The 26,010-nt window shown below is 33.9% G+C and overlaps 1 protein-coding gene across 1 annotated transcript; it reads right to left on the minus strand.

The window, feature by feature from the left end:
- Nucleotides 1–8,321: 8,321 nt before the first annotated feature.
- LOC138694531 (reticulocalbin-2) lies at nt 8,322–25,544 on the minus strand. Its single transcript, XM_069818355.1, has 6 exons — nt 25,095–25,544; nt 24,348–24,495; nt 23,352–23,511; nt 15,757–15,955; nt 12,972–13,095; nt 8,322–9,300 (listed from the first exon to the last, which is right to left on the minus strand). Exons 1-6 carry the CDS (start codon nt 25,306–25,308, stop codon nt 9,129–9,131), a joined length of 1,017 nt encoding a protein of 338 aa, XP_069674456.1. The 5' UTR covers nt 25,309–25,544; the 3' UTR covers nt 8,322–9,128.
- Between the last annotated feature and the right edge of the window lie 466 nt (nt 25,545–26,010).

The following is a 26,010-nucleotide window of genomic DNA, read 5'->3' on the forward strand; positions in this document are numbered from 1 at the left end:
AAGCAGCTTTCGAAATCATAAATTATTAGCAATGGTTATGAAGTTCATGAATTCACATATATATTTTTTTTCAAAGATAAATTATTTATATGTGAATTAATTTTCTGTGAGAACCACAAAAATAAAGACAAAATAACCCATATTGTTTGAAAAAATAATGGATATCAACAGGTTTGCAATTGGACATTTCGACAGCCCAATTCAAAAGGGAAACAACTCAAAATTTAGTGTTTTGAGAAACCTGCGTTTTAAAGCTTTATGTTGCTGTGAAAAATCAAAGCAACGTTGAAATTACTCCAAATTCTGTTAATGATGTTTTATATATACTGTAAGTTTCAAATTAGAGTGTGTTAATTGGATTTTTCACAGCAATATGAAGCTTTAAAATTCAGGTTTCTCAAAAATTTAAATTTTGAGTTGTTTCTCTTTTGAACTGGATCATCGATATGTGAAGACCTGCCTCTTTGTATGAAGTAATTATCATCTTTGAAGTGTAGGCCAATAACATTCTTGATGTTGAAAGGAGTTTTTCTTGTTATAAGAGCACACAATTGTTACGAAATGCAATTATCTCTTATCTTAGATGCAGAGACAACCACATCAACTTCCCAACAATGAAAGTTTGCATAAGTTCAATAAGATATTTTAAAATTTTTCAGTGTATGCTTTTGGACATATTTTGCACATTTTATGGGTATAGTTGCATTCATACTGAAGGCATTTTTACAGCATGAACTTCCTAACCACAATTATTAGCTGTCAGATCAATTATTATTCTAAACTAAAACGAATATAAACTTTATTTGCAGTCTCCTATCAAACATTCATTGAAGTTACACATTTCTCTCTTCTGGTTGATATTTCGTCTATCAAAAGACATGCTATCCAAACATATAAACATCTACTGTCGTGTTCCAAATACTCAACATTCTTATTTAAAAACACATACTAAAGAGATTTCACTGCATATGGAAGCTACAACACACGGGTGCCTCCCACACATGTGAATCCACTATGTTAAATAATAAATAATAATATCACTCATGCATACAGAGAGCTTCTTTAATGGTAGCAAAAGTTCTCGTGAATTTATAGGAAAAGTGTAACAGATTTTGCTAAATAACTTTGTGTGTCAGTCAATTCAGCATTAAACAACAAAAACACCCAGTGGTTGGAAATAAATTACTGCTGGTATACACAGACTTGTCTTGCAATACTATTTTGAGGATTTCTTAAATAAGACATTGCTCCCACATGGGAACTAAATAACCTATTATGTAAGACATCACGCATGTCTAAAGGCTCGTCTCCACTATTAGACATTTAACAACAACATGTTAAATGTTAAATTGTTTACCGTTAACATCCCAACATGTTGATTGAACATGTTAATGCTAATTTCATTTAACACTTTGTCCACACTGTTAAACATGTCAAACTTGACTTTCTTTGCGTAGTCCACCATAAACAGTCTATGAGATTTTAATGTGTTTTATTTTCAAACCTTAGAGAATGGACTCAGATGATAATATGACTTTTGTAATTGTCTCTATTGCTTGTTACAAGGCTTTGAAAAGGAAGAAAATGAGAATGTGAATGCGGCAATATCTTAGTAAAAGGCACTATGCAGGATACATTCTAAACGAGCTTAAAGTTGAATACAGTATCGATTTAGATTAAAAAATTGCTGAGAATGTCAGAACACGATTTTAATATAGTGCTGCAAAAATACTTCTGTTACATCAAAGAAATACATAATTTAAGAGCAGCCATTTCATCTCAATTAAAAAAATTACAGCGCGATGATCATAGGACCTACGACATGATAGATGTTAAAGGAGTGGGTAATATCGTATAATTGTTCTTTCCGAAGTTTTACAAACGTTAATATACATCACCAAATATGACCATTACTGACATCAACATAGCATTAACGTTTAGCGTACGATGAGAGTGCGAAAACTCTCTATTGTATTCTAGAGAACAGTTAAATAGTAATTCCAGTTCTCTAAAACAGTCGGCCTTCTTAGTTTTGCCCATGTATTCTTTTGCAGACACATCCTACAAACAAGGCCTTTCCATCAGTGCATTAATTTTATTCTAATGTATTTTCTTTCGTCCACTCCATTATTTTGAACAACTTACAGCCAACACCAAGGACCAATGATAGTATAAAAATGATCAAGATACGAGCCACAAAATCGGAACTTATAGTTGTTGCTATGGAAACTGTATGAACTTTGCCAAACTGTACCGACGCTACATGAGCAAATGAATTAACTTGACATGTTTTCCATTTCTGCTGGAAAACACGCCAACATGTTAAAAGTGTTAAATTCAACATACTTAGTTAACATGTTAAGTCAATTGAGACTTGAAATGTCCATATACATGTTAAATTCAACATGTTATATTTAACATGTTGTTGTTAAATGTTTAATAGTGGAGACGCACCTTAAGAGAAGGTACAGAGTATGACAACACAATTGGTTAGTGTAACTGATTGTGTGATCAGCTTCACTAAATAACACCCAATTTTAAATTTTTATTGCTGGTATGCTTTTTGGCATCTTATTTTACTTCCGGTGTACCATACCAGCTCACACCGGCCCAATTCAACTACTGAAAACATCATAAAATAGGCTCATGAAATTCGAAGTCTTTCACATGAAGCTCAATGGAAATTGGGGGGGGGGGGGGGGGAATTCTTAATGAAAAATATTAACTACGACTGAGATTTTATTAAAAAAACTTCAATCAGATCTTTCTAAGTTTATTAATAAAAAATATACTGTATCTTTCATTTTGTTCAGCCACTTTTCATTTTGCATGGTTTCCTCAATATATAACAAATATCAAAACAGAACACAAAAGATAATTTAAATTATAACTTGTCTCAAATTTCTTTGTATTTAGAGTAGATGCTTTTAAATTCAGCATTGGTGGACTGGGATATCACAGGTGACAATGTTATTTAACAAAATGAATCATCAGTGCCCTTCCTACACATCCGAGAAAAATGTTTGTGCTATTCTGAAAGACTCTGTATAAAATATAAATTAAAAGTTTGATCACCATTTGCTCATAAATAAACATACAAAACGGCTAAGCATGAAAGTGCTACTCCACAATAAATTAAAGAAGTGTCATATCTGTAGGGTATTGATCAGTTACAGAAATATTATAATTGTAAAATATGTGACCACTTCCTCGGGGTGGCATAACAAAACCCTGTTTGTTCAAATATTTTTCATAATGTATTAAAGACAAATCCATGGCTTTTTAACCACATATAAACTTTATGAAGAAAAAGCTAAAGATGTCCTTTTTTAAAATAATTTTCTTTTAAAGAAACAAAAGTGGGGTCTACTATTGAACAAAGAGTAAGTATCAAGCTTTTCACTTCAGAGATCTGGGTTGAAGTCCTGACAAATCAAAATGGAATTTTTTATGAACAAATTTTATAAGGTACAACCATTTCTCATGTCACCAAATAATAATAATAATAATAATAATAATAATAATAATAATAATAATAATAATAATAATAATAATAATAATAATAATAATAATAATAATACGCAATAAAGTCACCTTTACCTGGTTAATACAACAAAGTAATCTATAATTTTGGTGCATTTCTCCTAGACAAGAATGCATGAATCTTATCACTATTATTAGAAACAAATATTATCGGTTTTCAAATTACCAAGAATTCAGAGTCTGGCTTTGATATGTAGTAAGTTATGGAAGTCTTCATCTTTTATAATCATGTTTGATCATACATGAAAAATAATAAACATAAAATTAGCAAAAACTATTAATTACAAATAGGCTAAAAGGAATTTATCTATACATAATACTTACAGTAATTATGTATTGGGAAAGAAGAAAAATTTTACAACACCTTCATTTGTTTTTTTTTTTTCCTAATTGGTTATTTTATAATGCTTTATTAACTAAGGTGGTTACCTAACATCTAAGTGAGATGAAGGTGATAATGCCAGTGAAATGCGTCACTGAAAGTAACCCAGCATTTGCTCTTAATGGGTTAAGAGAAAACCCCAGGAAAACCTTAACCAGAATTTGAACCTGGGCCTGCACATTTCACGGTCAGACATGTTAACCATTATTCCCCAGCGGTGGAATAGAATACCTTTGAAATGAACTACTTAAATAATTTTCGAAATGTGTTTCCATAATAGTTACATGATGTATTACATGTATAACAAATAACTGTGACAATTCATGAAATATGGCTACATTGAGTTCTGAGCTACAACAGATAGCTTACTATGAAAAGGAGGGGAACATACACTAGAGAAAATTAAAAACAATAACACAAAACATCATCTAGATATTCAGTGTTCATCAGGTTATAAATGTGAGATTGTTACAAAATTATATGAAACATTTTTACATATTATATTCATGTCAATGGAAATTTAACATTCCTTCTGTAGAAGTTCTCTCAGGACATTATCACAATTAATTAAGGTACGGTCACACGTCGCTACTTTTGCAGCGATGCAGTACAAAAAACTGCACAACTCTTGTACTGTGATGTGTGAACAAAGGTGCAATCCGAAAAGTAGCGGCTGCCGAACCTGCTGCCCGCTACTTTTTCATGCTGCACGCAGCTTAAAAGTAGTGACGTGTGAACAGGGTTCTCAGGATTGCAGCCGCAGCATTTTTGATATCGGTTTTGTTGAAACTTTTGCTGCGGTTGCGACCAGTGTTGCCACCCATATGTGCCAATGATACTTTTATTGTTTGGATGTATTTTAATTTTAGATGTGATGAAAATAAATTATTTGTAACAGTTATTAAATGCACAACACAGTCTGAGCATATCTGCTGACGATATAACTCATTTTTTTAATTTTCTGTAGCGTAGTTTCAAACAGGAGGGTTGCCAACATTGATTACGTGAATATGCTGTTGGTTATCATTTAAGTATATAGGCGTTTTTAAAAGCTTTATAGTAAAAATAATGCCAATTTCTGAATACTAGTTAGGGCAGAAAAGCAAATAATAGATAAGTAAGCTTTCGCATGAGTTTCTTAATAATGCAAACATAACCACAAAATGTATATTGAGAAGTGAACACGGAGATGGAAACCTGCAGCGTGACTGCGGCTGCAAAAGTAGCGCTTTGTGTGTGAACAGACTCGCAACCTCCAGTTGCAACTTTTGCTGCATTCGGGTTGCGCAGCACGAAAAGTAGCGTGCAGCGCACTACTTTTGGCTTACATGTGAACACGACATGCAACTTTTGCAGCTGCAGTACAAAAGTTGCGCAGCAAAAGTAGCGACGTGTGATCGTACCTTTAAATAGCAAGGAAGCATAAGTGTCTCAGGATCTTAATAAAAAAAAAAAAAAAACAACGCACATTAGGATACAAGTGAATCCACTAACTGCTTGCAAGTCAGTTATGAAATGCTATATTACTTTGAAATTACAGCATATCTAAAAAATTATGTTTAAAACTGTCACAGTAACTAAATTTATCTAAGTCTAATATGAGCTTTATTTCTCGAAGAAAACGTTTCAAATAAGATTTGGAAAGTATAAGGGTAACTCTGAAAGCAATGTCTAGTAGTACTATTATTTTTAATAGGTCATTTAAACGATATTGTATCAACTACTAAGTTATTTAGCATCAATGACATTAGTGATAGAAAAATAGTATTTGGCGAGATGAGACTGAGGATTCGGCATGTGATTACCTGACATTCGCCTCGCAGTTGAAGAAAACCTCAGAAAAATCCAACCCAGTAATCAGTCCAAGCCTGAGCACAGTTCTGGATCTGCAGGCAAAAGCACCTACCGCCTCAGCTGTGTACATGGCTCTATTTCTTATCTTGCAAAAGCATGTGAGGAAATAAATGTTTATTGTATAATGTGAATATAAGAACCCCGAAGGTTTCACTTGGCTTCACAACACAGCACAGATGTGGCAGTGAATCGAAGACAGAATGACAAGAATGCTTATTATGAAGCAGCAAATTGTGATGAAATCTAACCCAAATAGAGCTTGTGGTGCATATGATTTCTTGGAGACTGGAAACTATAAATTTGATCGAGTAACTAATTTTAGTTATTTGGACTCTATAGTTAGTCAGGATAATGATATGAGCCTTGAAATTGGTAAAAGGATCTTCCTCGCTAATAGATGCTACTATGGTCTCGTGAGACATATTAGATCTAAAATATTAACCCCCCACCAAAGCAAAATTAAGATATATAAAAACTTTGATAAGACCAGTCCTCACTTATGCCTCAGACATTGACAAAAAGGGATATACATAGATTAAACATTTTTGAACGGAAGGTTTTAAGGTCGATCTTTGGGCCAGTCAATGTAGATAATGAATGGAGAGCCCGGTATAATCATGAATTATATGAACTATTCAGTGAACCCAATATAACATCGGGACGCCTGAGATGGGCTGGTCATATAATGAGATTAGATGTCACGAGACCAGCCATCAGAGTCCTCCGATATGAACCAGGGGGAAGTAGACGAAGAGGAAGACCAAGGGTCAGATGGGAGGATGGCATTAGGGAGGATGCCAGAACTATTGGAGTTAAAAACTGGATGAGTGTTGCTAGAGATAGGGATGAATGGCAGAAACTCCTATGGACAGCCAAGACCCATGATGGGTTGTCGAGCTAAGGATGATGATGATGAAATTGTGATGAAATTCTTCTACAGAGAGCATATTGTGACTAGTGAAATTAACGTATATATGTAAATACTCTGTGCCATCGAATAATTCGCGCATCCTAATTTTAGGAGAGAAAAAAAATTAAATTGGCTGTAATTTGTTTTTTATTTACAAGAAATTAATCCTACATAATGATTAGGAATCAAGTGTTTGAGGCGAAGCAGTACCAACCTTATTTAAAAATAATGTCCGCACCCCAATTTTTCTTCGCTAAATTCCAGAAAAAAAATATATGCTGAGTATTTGCATTTATACGGTATTTTATTTTACATTTTACGAAGAAGAGATAGCAGTGTAATGCAGAGGATTAGGCTATTTATATACTGCACAATACAGGATAAGGGCAACAATGGTATGATGCACATGGTGCTGTATACATGCAATAATATCATTATCAAATTCGAGACGAAGTTACTTTTAAATGAAAATGTAGCTCAAAAACAAATTAGTGGATAAATATTTAAAGAAACTATAATCACTTAAACATAGTTATTACTCTCAAAGCGAACTACTTACCAAAATCGAGCAGAAAATATGAAGAAATAACAGAAATTATAGTCTCCACGCATATTCAATGCACACTAAAATAAATTGATATTCAGGTGCAAATGATCTTAACTATAAATTCTGCATAATGCAGCACAAGTAAACATATCCAATTTGTCTTAATATATTACACAAACTTCATGATGTACACTCGACTGTTATGGCACTCTCTTGTGATCTAAATAATGCTACATACATTATAACTAAGGAACGGATTTCTAGGTGCTAAAAAAAAGAGAGATTTAGGACTTTATGAAATCCAATTTAGGACTTTATATAAAATTTACAATAATTTTAATTTTAGTAAATATTTCATTTTAGGTGGAATTTATGTACAAAGAACTGGTGCTGACAATGAGTGCTACTGAACTGAAGACTGAAATTCTATCAGTGAAAGAGACTGATTGGTCAGTTTCATTTCGCGTAATGGGGGTGCTTTGACGTGAAAACTAATTTGTAAGCTCTCGCCTAACCTGAGCAACCTAGTACCCTTTTATTCTCAGATGGACTTTTCTGAAAGTAAATCGCTTCCAGGAAATTAGGTAAAATCTTCTTCCCTCCTCTTCTGAGATCAACTTTGAACGAATTTGCCAGGGCAGTGTTTGTCTGTAAAAAAATTTTTTTCTACATTTTGAGTTAACATTTTTCTGATTTTTTTTAGTACCAATATGTTTATGTTAAATATACGCAAAATACTAAAAAGGCGTTTTTCAGACACAAACATAGTTTCTAGGCCTTTACAGGACTTCATGGTTCATTTAGACGTTTTAGGTCGTATAGAATATTTTAATAGGGGATCCTGTGTACATGAAATGTAGATATATCTAAATAACATATGTCTATGACGTAGGAAACAAAATAGGTACAGAACTATATCTCTGTTCCCTAATTATAACATAACATTTCCGAGACATACTTGTTTTCTAAAAACATGTACTTCATCCACCATTGACTTGCTGGGCCTGACATGGCTTCAATGGAGCCTCTTTAGCTTACTCTTTCAGTAAAGATTAATTTTTGGTCCTACAGAATTATATGTTATGGTTACCATTTGTTATTAATGGAGAAAAATTTGCTCCGGCACTGAGGAACTAACCCAAGACTCCCAGTTCTATACTCTGGGTGCTCTAACCACTGAGTTACGCTTAAGTTCAATCCACAGCACCGGATTGAATCTTCCCTCTTTGGTTCTTTCCATGTCCAACATTGATATATAGGCTATATTAAGTCATCACACAAGGAGCTCACTCATTTGATGGTGGTGGTGGTGACATGAGACAATGGGAGAGGACTAGGCCTACTAAAAAATTTGAACCTTTGAACATGAAAGGTAAATAAATTACAAATAATTTTGCCTGAAACCCTCTCATTCAGTGATTAGACTTCTTTTATATGTCATAAATTTATTACACAGGATCTGTGGCTTAATTCCACTTAGAAGAATGAAAAACTAGCACTACTGATAGCCTTTCAAAATTCATCATTCTCAGCTGGACTTCAAGCTAAGAACCTCTTGTCTAATGGAAAGCACAGTAATGACTCAACAAACAAGAATGATGAAACTGATCATGATCCCACAAACAAGTAAGAAAAATAAATCTAGTTTGTAAGAAAAAGAAAAAAAGGTGGAGAAATTAAATTAAAATATAATATACACAAAAAAGGAGATGTAATGAAGTACATTTATACCTGGCAAATCAATAACTAGGCACACAACTTATTACTGAAAGTGACTCAAAAGTTGAACGCCAATGCCAATATCTTTCTTGTTCGCTGAAAAAGGTGAAAGGATGAAAGTACAGGGAAGACACCCAAGATTTATATTTACATGTATCATACAATACCCTTCTTCACAGTTCATCTTGAAAGATGTGGATGTTGTGTAAATGATCACCATAATCCGTAGCCTCACTACCAACAAATGTCTCGTGATGTTCTAAAATTTCGTCATATGTTAGCAGACCATCATGATCATCATCTGACGCTGCAAACAGATGGATTACTTCTTCCTCAGCAATCTCGCTGTCAAAACAAGCACACACAACAACATACTTTAATTGAACAAATAAAACGCCACATGTATCAATGTTCGTTAAAAATATAGTAATCATGGGTTATGAAAGCACGGTTAAAAAGTAACCATGGTTAAAATGTGATTTCTGTGCAATATTCATAACCACTGGTTACTTAATCATAATTAGCTGATACCTCATTTAATCAGGGTGAAGTCTGTGATGGTACACTGTTTCTACAAAATGATGAAAGGAAAGCATCCATACCTCTGCAAAGATGGTAATCAACGTCTAAAAACGACTGAGCTTATTCCGTTTTACATCAAAATGAACCTATCCTATATTTTCGCGTTGCATTTGTTTGCCTTTGGGTGCTGTTATATTTACGGGTTGCATTTCTTTGTTTTTCAGTACTGTTAGTTTAGAATTAAACGAAATGGAAAATTAAAAGTGAAAATGATTATATTCGAATGTGAGTCTGAAGTATTGATAGATTTCATTACTAGATTTAAATGTGGAGTATCCTTAATATATTATATTTAATCAGTCTTCTTAATGTATCCAGCTGTTTGCTGATATCATAAAATATTATATTTATAAAAAATGGAATATCCATAAAGGAAATGAATGAAGAAGATTAGTAGAAATGTCTCTACACTCCAGGGCTGCAATTATACCAGAGAAGTATGCAATATCCTAAGATCCATTCATAACTTCTCTTCATTCAGCCTGTAACATAGGGAAAGAGATACTCGAGTTATCCCCGTTAAAATATTGAAAATATCAGTTGCATAGAATCATAATGTAAATAGCCAATTGATGGGAGAAATAGGACTGTTTGTGGGTTATTCCAAGTGATCCATTTGTTGCAACAGAAATGACATAATAGATTTTGATAAACGAAATCCCTTCTGAAATTTACTGTCACCTAATTCTTCGTAAGAATTCTCTTTCCACTAATAAAACTTCACGCTTACCATGATCCCTATCCAAGTACAATACTAATTATCTTCTAAATAATCAGCTATAGATCTGGCCGCCATTTTATTTTGCTAGACCTGCTAATCATTGGTTATTTACTTTAACCATTAAATAAGGCCAGTTAATGATTACGGTGGTTAACTTCTTGTTTAAGTTCTGAGGTTGATGCACCGTAAAAGGTGCTAGGTGGCAATTTTAACCAGTGGTTACATTAACCGACATTGATACATGTGGTCACAAATCTTTCTCTAAGAGATGATGGTTTTGAACAGGGGTGCTTTGTTTGCTATCAGGGCCTTATAACACACTCTGGAATTCTGCTAGTGTGGCAGAGCTGAATTACATTTTGAGGTAGTGGTACATGTTAGACACAATTCTTTACTTTCAATGACAGGCGAGAATGATGACTAGCAGTTTCACATTTCTGCTACATATTTAGGGACTGCAAGCAAAGTTAGCAAAATAACACATTAAACTTGAACACTAAGTCAGTAATCCAAATTGGTTATAATCTGGTCAAAAAAGTTTTAACCCAGATTTTCCCACCGTCCTTTTTTAAGGACAGTTGCAGTGCCTTCGGATATTGTCATTGTTGGTGTTAGGGACATTTTATAAGTTGTGCGATAATGTTGGTAGTATTTGTTAGCTTTAGAAAATATACGTTCCTTGTTTCAGTTTATTTCAACATCATTTAACCGATTTTTGAGAGTAACTAATGTGCTATTGCATTTTTATCACAAAAAAATTTTTGGGCTTATCTGGGTTAAACATCAAAACTGATTAAAATATCAGAAAGGCATATTTTATATTATTTAACTATCATACAATTGAAGAGGCTGTTTTCTGTAGGAATTGTAAGATGTATGAAGGCACAGCCATCTTAAATAACAAGTCATGCTGTTGTTAGAATTGGCAACATTGACATAGGGCTAGTCAGACTCTGAGCTGGAGTTTAAAGTCAAGTGTGGGAGAATGATCTAAGATCGTAGTGAAACGTTAATTTAAATTAACATTTAGTTTTTTAAGGATGGATAGTCTTTTTAACAGTTGCATGTTTTTTATTATATTATGGGAAAAATGTAATGGTAAAAATTACTGCAATCGGTTTTTATATTTATTTAAGTTGCTCTACCTAAGAATTTTGACATTTCATTTTAGACGTACATATTTATATCACTGAAGTCTATTTATTTAGATTTTAAATGTCTAGATGATGCTGTGTTGCCGAATGCAAGTCTACTTACATTAGTACATTAAAATCAGGCATGCATATAACAATGTTTTCATTCCCCAAAAATGAAAATAGAAGAGAACCCTGGATTCCTGCAGTACCTCAGAAAGACTGACTTATACCTCTTCATAAGCTGTGTGCATCAACTACTTTGACGAAAAAGATGTGATTCTTTATGACAGCTACAGACACCCTGATGGCACACTTACGAAATTTATTACTTCTTAGGTATCCTGAACTTTGGAATGGTTCAATGCCTCGTAAATTACAAACTGAAAAACATAGGACTAATCCAAATTCTAGAAGAGAAACTATAGAAAAACTAAATAAGGAAAAAGAAGAACAGATATTGAAAATATGTATAATAAGTGATTTTAATAGCTTTGTGGAAGAGTTCCATGGAAACTTAAGTCTGTGAAAATGGTTCTTTAAACGAAATTATGATTCTGTGTGGTTACACAAATTAAATTATGATGTCAGTCAAACAGTAAGTTGATAGTGGCAAAATTGCAGTAAGTAGAATTGTGATTTATAACAATCTAACTTTAAAAATATATTTAAAAAACAGTGAGATTCCTTTAAATGATCTGAAAGATGTGCTTCTTATTCAATTTGGAAGAGTTCAGTTTAATATCTAACACTATACTGGTAGAAGAACAGTGTGTACATGCGCAGCAATTTAATGTAATAATTCACAAAATTGTTCTGTGTTTGCCAACACAATTTGGAACAATTACAAAGTGTGTAAAGGATACAGCAGAACAATAAAAAACTTTGGGCCTATTATTAGGTTATTACATAGTTACTTTTTCAATTTATCAATCAATTCAATCACTTATATTTAAGCCTAGGGTGGTGTAAATTTCGAATTATTGTGTAATACAATTTTACATTTTAAAGCCCATCATCATTATTATTAGTATACAATAGTAATATTAGTCCATGTAATTTGATAGGCCTAATAGTTGACTTCAGGTACAGGCCTATTGATTTTTAAAATGTCAACTTTTTTTTTAAATAAATAAGTTCATATTTTAATGGAAACCAAAGAAAGGAAGATGAACCATTATTTTTGTTTAATGTTTTCATTTTATCGTGTACTATAAAAACGAAATTTTAAACATATTTCGTACATGAGTCATCAGCTATGTTTTCTGCACTCGGATCACTATATGCAAGAGTAGCAACATTTTAAAAATATATTTATTTTTAATAGTGATGAGCTGATGACTCCTATCTGTAAGTAGACAGCAATTAGTATTACTTTATTTTTATTTACCTTCACATAAAAATGACAGCCATTTTTGTACTATGGCATTCCACACTTTTTACTTTTGCAGACAGTAGCACTAAAGGCAATATCTCAACTTAGAATAATGATAGAAACACTATTATTTTCAGCACATTACAAGCTACATTTTATATCTTGTACCTTTTTACTCTAATTTTCTTTGTAATAAAATACTTACTCATTGCTGGGGACAACCCATGATAAAATTTCACCTCCATTGAGTTTTCCATCTCTGTCTTTATCAAATTCGTTATCAAACTTCTCCTTCTCTACTATAAGCCATTCTTTGTCATGGCTTTTTGCTGAAAAAAAAAAAAAAAGACAGAAAATTACAAATCTGCCAAATACACACAAAAACATAGTACGGTAAAATCCCTCGTATCCGGCACCCAAATAACCGGCAATACCAAACAATGGCACTTTTGGCTAGGCTAAAAAAAATTGTCATTCATGCAAAAGGGAAGAGTCGAAGATGTGAGTAGTTTTCGTGGATCATTGTTTACTCTTTACATTGTTCACACGTGAAAACACAGACAGAAAACCCCATTATGTCCCTGAAGTAGATCGGGTAAGCTGTCACATGAGTCTTGCAAACAATGCGCATAGATGATATCTTTAAATTTACCACTTGACTCGAAGGGGTGTTGGATGATTCTAAGTAGAAAAGTGTGAAATTCTCTGTTACACTGTAGTGTGTAAAAGTTTCATTCGAGTAATAGACAGTATATATAAACAAGCAGACGTTAGAGATATGTTAACGAGGTTCAAATCATCGAATGCTACATCATCGTCTTCATAATTGTGACATTGGCTACACTGTTCATGTTACATGGCTGCCATTTAAAATTGTCATAAGGGTACGAAAGCTTTTAGTATTTTTTATACTATTATGTATTACTGTAATTTAGACGGCCCTTGTAATTGACCTCGAGTCGCCAAAATTTGTATAAGCACTTGTTTTGACATTAACATGGTGGAAGAAAAAAAAAAAAACTTTTTATATGCCTCCCCCCCCCCATGAGAATGTTTACTTGTGAGTGACTGATGCATGAATAGCTTTGACATAATGCCAAATCGCACGTTCCACATGATTGCCATATCTCGATGACAAAGCCGTCACGGCTATAATATATGTTTATATGACAAAATCTGTTTATATTGGACAGAATAACAGAGAGGATTTGGAATTGAATGGGTTACATCAGCTTATTGCCTATGCGGATGACATGAATATGTTAGGAGAAAATCCACAAACGATTAGGAAAAATACGGGAATTTTACTTGAAGCAAGTAAAGAGATAGGTTTGGAAGTAAATCCCGAAAAGACAAAATATATGATTATGTCTTGTGACCAGAATATTGTACGAAATGGAAATATAAAAATTGAAAATTTATCCTTTGAAGAGGTGGAAAAATTCAAATACCTGGGAGCAACAGTAACAAATATAAATGATACTCGGGAGGAAATTAAACACAGAATAAACATGGGAAATGTGTGTTATTATTCGGTTGAGAAGCTTTTATCATCCAGTCTGCTGTCAAAAAATCTGAAAGTTAGAATTTATAAAACAGTTATATTACCGGCTGTTCTATATAGTTGTTAAACTTGAACTCTCACTTTGAGAGAGGAACATAGGTTAAATGGCGTTTGAGAATAAGGTGCTTAGGAAAATACAGTATTTGGTGCTAAGAGGGATGAAGTTACAGGAGAATGGAGAAAGTTACACAACACAGAACTGCACGCATTGTATTCTTCACCTGACATAATTAGGAACATTAAATCGAGACGTTTGAGATGGGCAGAGCATATAGCACGTATGGGCGACCGAGACGTAGATGGGAAGATAATATTAAAATGGATTTGAGAGAGGTGGTATATGATGGTAGAGACTGGATTAATCTTGCTCGGGATAGGGACCAATGACGGGCTTATGTGAGGACGGCAATGAACCTCCGGGTTCCTTAAAAGCCAATAAGTAAGTAAGTAAGTAAGTAAGTAAAGTAGTTATTGGTGCAATAATAATAGTAATGAATTATGCAAAATGTTCTGAAGCAAGGAAAAACAAGAGTTTGATATTGTAACAGATAATATGTGAACTGCAATAATTATCACCAAATATAATAAAATAAATGTCAACATTTTCACAAACGTAGTTGGTGGGATGTGTACCCCTTGAAACAACTTCGCATACCCCAGAGATACAAATGGTCTATACTGCATGTACCGCATTTTTTGGAAAGAATAAACATAATACTTACGACAGGTTTGAATAAATTTAATATTTCTCACTGCATGTAATGAATGGTTTACAGCATTACAGAATGTGTTGTTGTTGTTCCAATGCCTTGCATCTAGCAATGAAGCCAGTAGCATTCGTGCTCTCCAATACTTCTGGGCTACATTGTTTTGGCAGGATCATACTGGGCACCAGTTTTACAATTTGGCAGTTACATCATCCGAAAAAACCTCCAATATGAATGGAGGACCACATCTGTCTTTGGTCATCGGGTCCCTCGGATCTAGCCGGAGGATTACATAAGTAAATCCACCGTCCTTCCCCCATCTGCCACTTGGGAATATCCACAGAATATAAGTTTATGTCCTTTTGACAAAAGGTTAAACAATAATTCTGAAGCTACCTTCAGTTAAAATCCACTTTGAAATCCACCTCTTCAATTGACAATACCACCGAAATCTTGACATTCTAAAACGAAGTTTTCCTTAAAAATAAAACCACATTTATGAGACTATCAATCAGAGACTGATGCAATGTTCAAATTTAATTTTTACACAAGACAGTCACATCTTAAAGTTTAATAAGCAGTATACTCTGTAGGCCTACATCAGCATTAAAGATATAAAGTTAAAATACATTCACTAAAATAACTGTCAATTAATTAATTTGAAACTTCTTAAGCCGAGAAATTGTAGATTATAGTATGAAATACTACAGAGTGTTTACCTCTATCACCAGTGAATTCCTGAAAATCAATAAAGCCATCTCCATTTGTATCTTTTTCTTCCAATGTCTGTTTTAGAATCACAGGAAGCATGTCCGGATGTTCCTCAGGGTGGCTGAACATCAGAAATTCACCTTTGTTCAATGATCCATCCTTATTTCTGTCTGCTGCTTCAAACATGATTTTGTCATCACTCAAAAGCTGTAACATTATAGATAAATCAGTATGGATTTGCGTTTGTATTAACATGCATCTGTGAAAGAAATATGTGGCACAAATGCTTGACAACTTTTCAATTCAAATTTAAATTCTAAGGAAAGACAACATCCCATATACGAGGGGGATCCAGGAAATAACGACCATTCGCGCATATCTGCCGCGCAGCTGACTCGCCTTCCTTGTTTGAAGGACAACTGGCTTCCTTAACATGTGTTCTCATAATGTTGTGAGTACTGGTTGCAACAAGTCGCCATTGTGCATTTTGTGTTACTTCAAAATGAACGACGTGATTGATAATCCCGCCGACTGAGAGGTGAGGAGTGTGATTCGATTTTTGAATGCCCGACATTTGAAACTTGCAGAAATTTACCAGCAATTGAAAGAAGAGGAGAGGAGTTATGCTTCTTCACGACAACGCCCGCCCGCACACTGCTGCTTCAACTCGAGAATTGCTGGATCAATTTGGTTGGGAAATCTTTGATCATCCGCCCAATAGTCCAGACCTTGCTCCTAGCGATTTTCACCTTTTCACTAAGCTGAAAGACTTTCTGGGTGGTACGCGTTTTGGAAGTGATGAAGAGTTGAAGAAGACAGTGAACACCTGGCTTAATGAACTGGCAGCAGAGGAGTATAACACGGGAATTCTAAAGCTAGTGAACAGATACGACAAATGTTTAAATGTAGGTGGTGATTATGTAGAGAAGTAAAGGAAGCTTCAGTTATGTAACAGACTTTGTTTTTTCAAATAAATATATTTTTTTTTAATTATTACAACAAAACGGTCGTTATTTCCTGGATCCCCCTCGTAATTAATATAATTTGTATTTTTATTTTTCAGAACCTCAAAGTAATTTAAAAATTACAAATAACAGAAGTCGATGCTAAAATATTTAACTCATTGGCACCAATACAGTACAGAGCAGGGTTGGCTGGTTTAAACAAAATGGGGGCAAAAAATTTATTCTTGCTATTTTTACTAGCCGCTTCTATTATTGGAACTATTATAGATGTTTAAATAATGTAAACGAGAGAGAGAGAGAGAGAGAGAGAGAGAGAGAGTGTGAGTGTGTATGTGTGTGTTGTTGTTTTTAATGTCCTTTATTGAACAACATGCTCCATTACATAAGTAATACATGTCTGGTTTGTGCTTACAAGATTACAATTTTCTTACAATCATATGAGATGAGACAGAATGTCATAGTTCTATACAGGGTGATTCACGAGGAAAGGTAAAAAATTTAGGATGTGAATTCTGAAGTCATTCTGAGTCAAAAAGTTCATATGAATATGGGTCTGTTTTCAAACGGTTACGGAGATATGGCTCTTTGATTTCACAAAAACTTCTTAGATTCCATTGTACTAACTCGCATTTAGAGACAGATAACAGACAAATTTAAAGTTCATATTCACGTATGCATACATACCCAATATTCTAGAAGTCGGAGGTCGATGTTTTCGCACATTTTCAAAAGTACCTCCTTCTGCTTCATTGCACTGTTGCGCTCAGGTGTGAATCGTGCTCATCGCTCGGAAGAGTTGCACGTGGCTGTCTTTATGTCGCATCCAAAATACGGTCGATTAGCGCTTCTCTCTTTTCCCCCTTCCTTTGCTATACCAAGTCTTTCATCCAACTCCATAGGCAGTAAATACTCTTTGATATGGTACCCTTCTGTTCGGAAAGTGTCGTTCATATTCAGCGACGGCATGCAAGGAACTTCCATCGCACAAACCATAAACATACACAATATCAACGTATTCTGTAGTCGAAAATTTATAAGGTATCTTGAAAAACATAACTTAACACTTCCAATAACTGTACCTGTATAACTACTGTAATTTAGGTAGCTGGCTGAACTGCTGTGAACTAAGTGATACTCCGCAACCATCTCTACGGTCAACAATGATCTTCAACTAATTAATTAGTAGCTACTTATTTCTTCAGTCATTTCTTGTCATTGTTGTAACACTCCCTTCAACTTAAACATACTGTATGTATATTATTTATACTTCCAACTGCCTATTGCACAATATGCTCTGTCTTTGTGGCAGCCTGTTAATACAGGGAGCTGTTACTGTTTAGATAAATAAATAAATTTGTGTTATCACTCACAATGCAGATTCCAATATTACGTAATTCATTGCGATTGGTGACCTTGTCTCACGTTCTCACATCAGCAGCATTATGTTAATGTCTGATTCACATTGGGGCGAGACATTTTACCAAAAACATGTACCTAGCTCCGCCATCGTTCGAAAATGGATCTATGTTCATATGAACTTTTTCACTCAAAATGGCCTAAGACATCCTATCCTATATTTTTTTACCTTTCCTCGTAAATCACCCTGTATAGTTTTACGATAATGACTAGAATTTAGTAATGTTAGAATTATTTTTGCATAGTATATATTTATATTTTACATTATTATTATTATTATTATTTACATTATTGTGTGTGTGTGTGTGTGTGTGCATGTACTTATTACCTTGAGATGTTACATCTTCCAAAATCCCCAATTCTCAATCGAGCCTGAAAATAGTGGTGCACTGGATATTACGTCATATTACCGGATGATTACATCATTACTTTGATGGTATCATATTGTTTTCTATCCCCCAAAAAATTAGTACCGTATTTTAAACTCTACTACACACCTGGCAAGGTCAAGTTTTCTATGCATGTTCAGCTCTCCTAAGACCACAGTGTTTATTAGTCACAATCACTTTTAAGTAAATTGAACTCATCCCGTTTTTAGTTGTTCCATTCCGACTTTTTTCATTTGTTTTCTACTATTGAACATTGAATAGACTTCTTTATAATTGTGAACTGTGGAGGTCACAGATTTGATTCTCTCTCTCCTATAGGTCTATAATATAATGAATTAAAAAATCAGAAGGATTCAAAACTAAAAAAAAAGACTTAATTTCAAACGACTCATTATGAAATCATGATCGCCCATAATTACCTATAAGGTAGATTCCCAGGAGACGGCATCTGGTTGGATCTAGTAACTATTACCATTTTTTTTTTTTTTTTTTTTTGAGTTAAATTTTAGTGAATTTTTGTTGGTGAGTTTTATATGTGTTCATACCAGGTGTCATTAGGATTTTCGTTCATTTTGAATGGATAAAGAAGATCATGTAATTATAGTGGGGGGGGTGCAGGAAACAGCCTAGACAGGAACCTCAATTATTCAATTGATGGAGATATACATAACATTGCACAGAAGAGTAGCCATACGAATGTGGGTTTTGTGAACCTTTTCCAGAGGCATGACAAGCCGTGGATGAATAGGAGAGTTGAGAGCGTAAATCTGCGGATTGACTTGGCTCATTTAGAGAGGGACATGGCCCACATTAATATTATAGACACATCCTCCATTGTAAGAGAGGAATACACTAATCATGGACTGCATTTGAATTCTCGAGGCAAGGACTCGCTAACGCGTCTCATTGCTGACAGTCTTCAATGTGACCATGGCAAGTGTGACAATAAAATTCCTGTTGTAATCCGTCATAGGGCTTGTCCTTTTTTTAGGGTAAATAAAAAAAGTAAAAATAACAACAATAATAATAATAAACAGAATCAATAAATCGTAATACAATCAACATTCAGTGTATTCCATCAGAATATAAGAAGTATAAGAAATAAGACTGATGAACTCCTTGCATCCTTAGTTTCCGAACATTTACATCCGAATGTGCTATGTATTACCGAACACCATATGAAACAACAGGAAATATTGTCTCTCTCACCGGAAGGATATAAATTAGGTGCTAGTTACTGCAGACAAACTCTTGAGGATGGAGGCGTGAGTGTATTTCTCAAATCTGACCTTAAATTAAAAAATATTGATCTTTCACATTTTTGCAAAGACAGGGATTTAGAAATTTGTGCTGTTGAATTGGAAAATGAAACATATAATTTCATTATAATATGTCTATATAGAGCACCATCTGGAGACTACGAAAATTGTATTCATTTATTGGAAAAGGCACTAGAATACTTACAGAAACTGAAACGTGAATGCATTATTTGCGGAGACATCAATGTCGATTATCTAACAGAAAGCAATAGGAAAGATCAACTAAATTCATTGCTAGCATCTTTCAATTTAATTTACACACTAAACTTTCCGACCAGAATACAAGGGGATTCAGCTACTGCAATAGACAACATATTCATCGGAAAAGAAAAAATAGGAATATCTCAAACAACCCCAATAATTAATGGTCTTTCGGATCACGATGCTCAACTCCTAAGTATAAATATTAACACATCATCAAAAAAACCAACTAAAGTGAGATTCAGAAATATAAACAGGGAATCATTAAATGATTTTGAAATAAATCTTAAAAATGAAACATGGGAATCAGTATACAGTCAAAGTGATATGAACAGTAAATTCAACGAGTTTCATAAAACATTTCTAAATATTTTTGAATCCAGTTTTCCTGTAAAGTATAAAAATGAAACAATATGTAACAATAGATGGATTACACAAGGTATTAAAATCTCATGCAAAACCAAGAGATCATTATACATACAGAGCAGAAATAGTAATGATACAAACTTAAAACAACACTATAAAAATTATTCAAAAATATTACACAAAGTAATTCAAAAAGCTAAAGAATTACACTATAATACAACAATAAAAAACTCTGATAATAAAATCAAAACAACTTGGAACATAATTAAAAAAGAAAGTGGACGATCAAAAAGTAAAGTAACAAACTATACCCTTATATCTAACAATACAAAAACGTCAGACCCAAATGAAATTGCAAACATATTTAACAAATATTTTCTTACAATAACTGATAACCTCAACATCCCCCAAAATAATGTTACTAACAGTTTAGATTTTTTAACACAATATTTTCCGACAAAATTCCCAAATATTCAAATATTTCCAACAAACAAACAAGAAATAATTGCAATTATTAAAAATCTAAAGTCAAAAAACTCCTCAGGGTATGATGAAATAACAAGCAAAATATTAAAAGCGAGTTCACATATTATAGCTGGGCCATTAAGTTATTTATGTAACTATTCAATGTTCAATGGTATATTTCCCGAGAGATTAAAATATTCAGTGGTTATTCCTATCTTCAAAAAGGGAGAAACAACGTCTCCAGAAAATTACAGACCCATATCACTTCTACCAGTCTTCTCCAAAATCTTTGAAAAAGTAATGTATAAAAGATTATATTATTTGATACAACACTTTAGTCCCAGAACAATTTGGATTTAGGAAAAATAAAGGCACAGAAAATGCAACATTTAGTTTAAATGACAAAATTCTGGAGGCAGTAAATAAAAAATTACAAGTTGGAGGGATTTTCTGTGATTTATCCAAAGCATTTGACTGTATAAATCATAAAATGCTGCTAGATAAATTAGATTATTATGGAATTAAAGGTGTTGCACACCAATGGTTTCACTCATATCTCATAGATAGGAAACAGAAAGTTGAAATCAATACAACTATGAAATCTACATCGACATGGGGAACTATTAATAATGGAATTCCTCAAGGATCAGTATTAGGTCCCCTACTTTTTCTAGAGTTTATAAATGATCTTGCCCTCCCAAAAAGATGTAGGTCAGCCCATATTATTTGCAGATGACACAAGTATAGTAATTACAGCCAATAACTCCAACACATTCCAATCTTCAACAGAGGAAATTCTCTTCAAAATATGTGACTGGTTCTCAGTCAATAAATTAGTATTAAATTGTAACAAAACTAACATAATTCAATTTAAATCCTGTCCAAATTCAACCTCGCAAATTTCTAGCGCAATAATTAACAATAGATCCCTATTAGAAACAACAACAACCAAATTTCTTGGCTTAAAAATCGATAATGTGTTAAATTGGAAAAATCATATTAAAAAAATTACCCCCAAACTAAATTCAGCTTGTTTTGCTATTAGATCTATGCAAAAGATAGTAAATATCAATACCTTAAAAACAATATACTTTGCATACTTCCACTCGGTAATGAGTTTTGGAATAATATTCTGGGGAAATTCCACAGACAGTAACAATATATTTCTACTACAAAAATGAGTAATTAGAATAATAGTAGGTGCGAAATCTAGGGAGTCGTGTAGGACTATTTTCAAAAAATTACAAATAATGCCCATGGCTTGTCAGTATATCTTTTCATTAACAGTCTTCCTCGTATGTAATCGTGAAAACTTTGTAACTAATTCCACAGTTCATAGCATAAATACACGTCAAAAAAATGACTTTCATACTCCATCGGCAAGTCTATCGTGCTATCAAAAAGGAGTGCGTTATATGGCAGTAAAAATTTTTAATAGCCTCCCTATCGATATAAAAAATGAAACTCAAAACATAAAATTATTTAGGGCCAAATTAAAGAAGTACCTAATTTATCACGCCTTCTATTCTGTAGGTGAATTCATGACATTCAATAACACTTCATGAATTTGATACTAAAACTATGTGTTGTACTAGTAGACTATATTGTAAATCTCGTCTGTATATATTTCATCTAGACTGTGACTATAAATTAAGACTTTATAATAGTATTAAGTTTTTTGACTTGTTCCATATTCTAGCTGTAAGCATGTATGAATACCATGGAATGTCAATAAATACAATACAATACAATAATATCGTCATTTGTTGTAATTGGTTTGACATGAGCAGTTATATATTTTCTGTGATGGCTGAAGCGATTGGAACTTCGTTGTTTTATGATATATGTGAAAGATGTGTAAATATAGAAAAGAGTATTAAGTTTTGTGTAGATTTCGCTGCAGAATAAGAACTGTATCAATTGTGGAGAAGGAAGTGCTATTTCTGTGGATTCAAAGAATGATTTGCTGAGTTTTCCGTAAAGGTTAAGGTTTCATAAGTTTCGAACAGGACATCACTTTGTGTTAATAGGCCTACATGGTTTAATTATGTTGATTTAAAACTCCTAATGCTATTTTGCCAGTGTTCTTATGGGATATTGGAAAAGTTTATCCTGTATAATATGGAAGACTGGCTTGAAGCCTGTCATATACTGGAAGTGAAATAAGTGTCGTTGAGGACATCAATGAGGTTTGAATTTTGTTTGGTAAGTTGAGCAATGACTATGTTTTGTATTGTGTTTAGTGATTTTTGGGGGGGTAGGGGGGGGGGGCAAAAAATATTAATAGATATTAAAATATTAATAGATCCATCTTGAATTTTAGATAGTGTGGTGGCATTTGAAGTTCACAGTTGGCAGAACTTTCCTGGCAGTTTTTGTTCGCTATTTTGGATTATGCCCATCTCCTAGGAAAATATCACCCATAATTTTACTTTGTTAGGTGCTCCTGCTTTGTGTATCATATTTAAGCATAACAACACACCTTATCTTCCTCAGATTTATCCTCATTTGAGATGTCATTTTCCTCATCACTGTCTTGGATACCATATGAATCAGCAATGTATTCTGCCCATGTCACTAAACCATCTTCATTCTCATCAGCATCTTCAAATCGGTCTTGGGATTCCTCTTCAGATAACATTCTGTTAATCAAATTAAGAAAAGTGATGTGTTAATACAGTATGATTCTTACAGATGTCTATGTAGCTCCCGCATGCTGGCTCCCAGAGAGTGATAACATATGAGCCAAGACTGTATCATGGACTTGCACGAAGAAAAAAGCAATGTGCATGCACAGGAAAAAAGAACAGCATTAATAAATAGAATTTAAAATAATCTGACTCACCACATTGCAGCAGGTCATCGAAATTCAGGCCAAAAAAATAACGAGACCGACAGAAATTTAATTTCTAAAGCCTCAGAAGCTAACATTGATCAGAGGCAGGGAAGGTCACCATGAGGAACTGTATATTTCAAGAACTGACCAATGTTGTATTTTTAAACCTATTTTATTAAAGAATAAAAAGTAGGCATAATAGGTTCATTGAAATTGAAGTGCTCATGGCTAATCTACCCTTCCTCTAATTATATTCCATTTCTAATTTGGGCTAAACTAGTGCCGAGTTACTTCCTCATACTTCGCTTATACACTGTTTACAGCTCTCTTCTCAGTCATACCAACATAACTTTGCTAACATTTCGAAAGTTTCACGCTATGCCTTGCATCATAATATATGAATCTGTGACAGGTTAGGTTAGTTTAGAATTTTATTGTGCTTTGCATATTGGCTGGACAAAGTCTGATGATTTTTTTGTTTTCTGATGTTATCGGTAATAAGGTAGTGTAATGGTGGATTTTCACTTCCGAAATCAACAGAAGTAACTCAGCGCTCGTTTCACCCACCCTAATTTGTAACTGTCAATGTGAATAAGTTTCCAAAAATTATTCTATATAAATATATCACAAAACAACACTAACTTGAAAGATCGAAGAATCCAAGCATGCAATTCTTTCCTGTCAATGTTTTCATCTTTGTCCAAATCCATTTTCGTCAGCAATATACGGAGACGACGTCTGGCTTCTGCTGGACCTAGGTGATCAAATTCTTCTGCTTCTTTCACACTACCTGTTTATGAAGAATAACAATTCTATAACCAAACCAATATATAATTAGTTTTAATTCACACAGGACATAACAGTTAATCATAAAGTGTAAAGTAAAGAATTCACATGAAAATGTCAGTAAGGGTATTATCTAGGCATACATTAACGATTCTCACTGTGCATAACTGACATATATTATATAGCTACAAATCTTGCAGACATGACTTCAGATTCCAGCATGCAAGTAAAGAAATACATCCTTCTCTCCTTCCCCATGACACGCATGACAACACATAGGCACACACAGATTGGTTACATCTCTCGCCGAGTTTGTCATGAGTTAAGTGATCATAAGTCCCCACACATGTGAATGTTGGATCATGAGGACGCGCTTCCGAACAGGGGCAGCGGCATTTCCCCTAAGGTTAGAGCCCAATTTAGGTGTGTGTGCATTAATCGAAAAAAAAATGTCATATAAACATCCGTCCTATTCTCAATATTTTCTGGCCCGTAATTTTCGATTAATACATACACCTAAACTGGGCTCTAACCTTAGGGGAAATGCCGCTGCCCCTGTTCGGAAGCGCACCCCATAGAACTACTGCCAATTACTTAACATACCTAATATTGCTTCATGATCAAATTCTGAATGATGCTCTCCATTTACGATGTGATTTTTGTCTCTAGGGCTATAACCTCCATCTTCTTCTCTTTCTCCATGATGATGTGTATGAATATGAGGAGATGCTGGTGTTGAGTCGCAGAAAAGGCAGTTAAAGACAATTACAACGCAAAAAGCTTTCAATACCAACAAATCTTGGGAATTTCTCCACATTTCTAAAGTTGTATACAGAACTACACTTATAAACAAACAAATTCCTAAAGATTCTCTTTCGATTACTTTATAAAACTAGACTTCCCCCGAGAAAAGCAGCAGTGCAGAATACATAAGATACAGTAAATTCGCTATTACTATACCATATATTATAAATACAATTACAATTTCTATACTTTAACATGAATTTACGACACTTCTGTTCTCTTCAGTTACCATTCCAGAAAATCAAACGCGATGCGATCTAATAGGTTACAAAACGATAGTTATCGATATACTGAAGATGATCGACAAGGATTTGAAAAGCTAAATGTTGTCAACCCTGATCACATAACTGGGGTTGTCACAACGTGAGGTTGTCAGGTTGCGTTCCGATCATTTCCTTCGTGATGGGTTAAAATTTCCCTCTACCCCTCCTTTTACAGCAGAGCTCAATGAGCAGGACAGAGGGTCTACACCAGAGTCCTGACGTGCTCACGTTGGGCATTTTGCCCACTATGTGCCCGGGCCTAAATCATAGAAGTATATTATGATCTAGGGGCCGGGGCACAGTATGCGTGCGCTGGAAACTGCTGCAACATGTCAGCAGTGTCGGCTGCTCAAATCTAGCGTTACTAAACAGAAACATCGCTGGCGGTTTGTAAAATGGATAGATCTACTAATACGATACCGGTATTCATTCATTTACTTATTCGTGTTTAA

The sequence above is a fragment of the Periplaneta americana genome, chromosome 1 (assembly GCF_040183065.1).
Source record: "Periplaneta americana isolate PAMFEO1 chromosome 1, P.americana_PAMFEO1_priV1, whole genome shotgun sequence".
NCBI classification, from domain to species: domain Eukaryota; kingdom Metazoa; phylum Arthropoda; class Insecta; order Blattodea; family Blattidae; genus Periplaneta; species Periplaneta americana.

Coding starts and splice junctions, on each gene's coding strand:
- LOC138694531 (XM_069818355.1), bottom strand. CDS start 25,308: ATGTGGAGAAATTCCCAAGATTTGTTGGTATTGAAAGCTTTTTGCGTT. Junction 24,496..25,094: donor TGATCATGAAGCAATATTAG/GTATGTTAAGTA, acceptor CTTCATAAACAG/GTAGTGTGAAAGAAGCAGAA. Junction 23,512..24,347: donor TGGATTCTTCGATCTTTCAA/GTTAGTGTTGTT, acceptor TTTGATTAACAG/AATGTTATCTGAAGAGGAAT.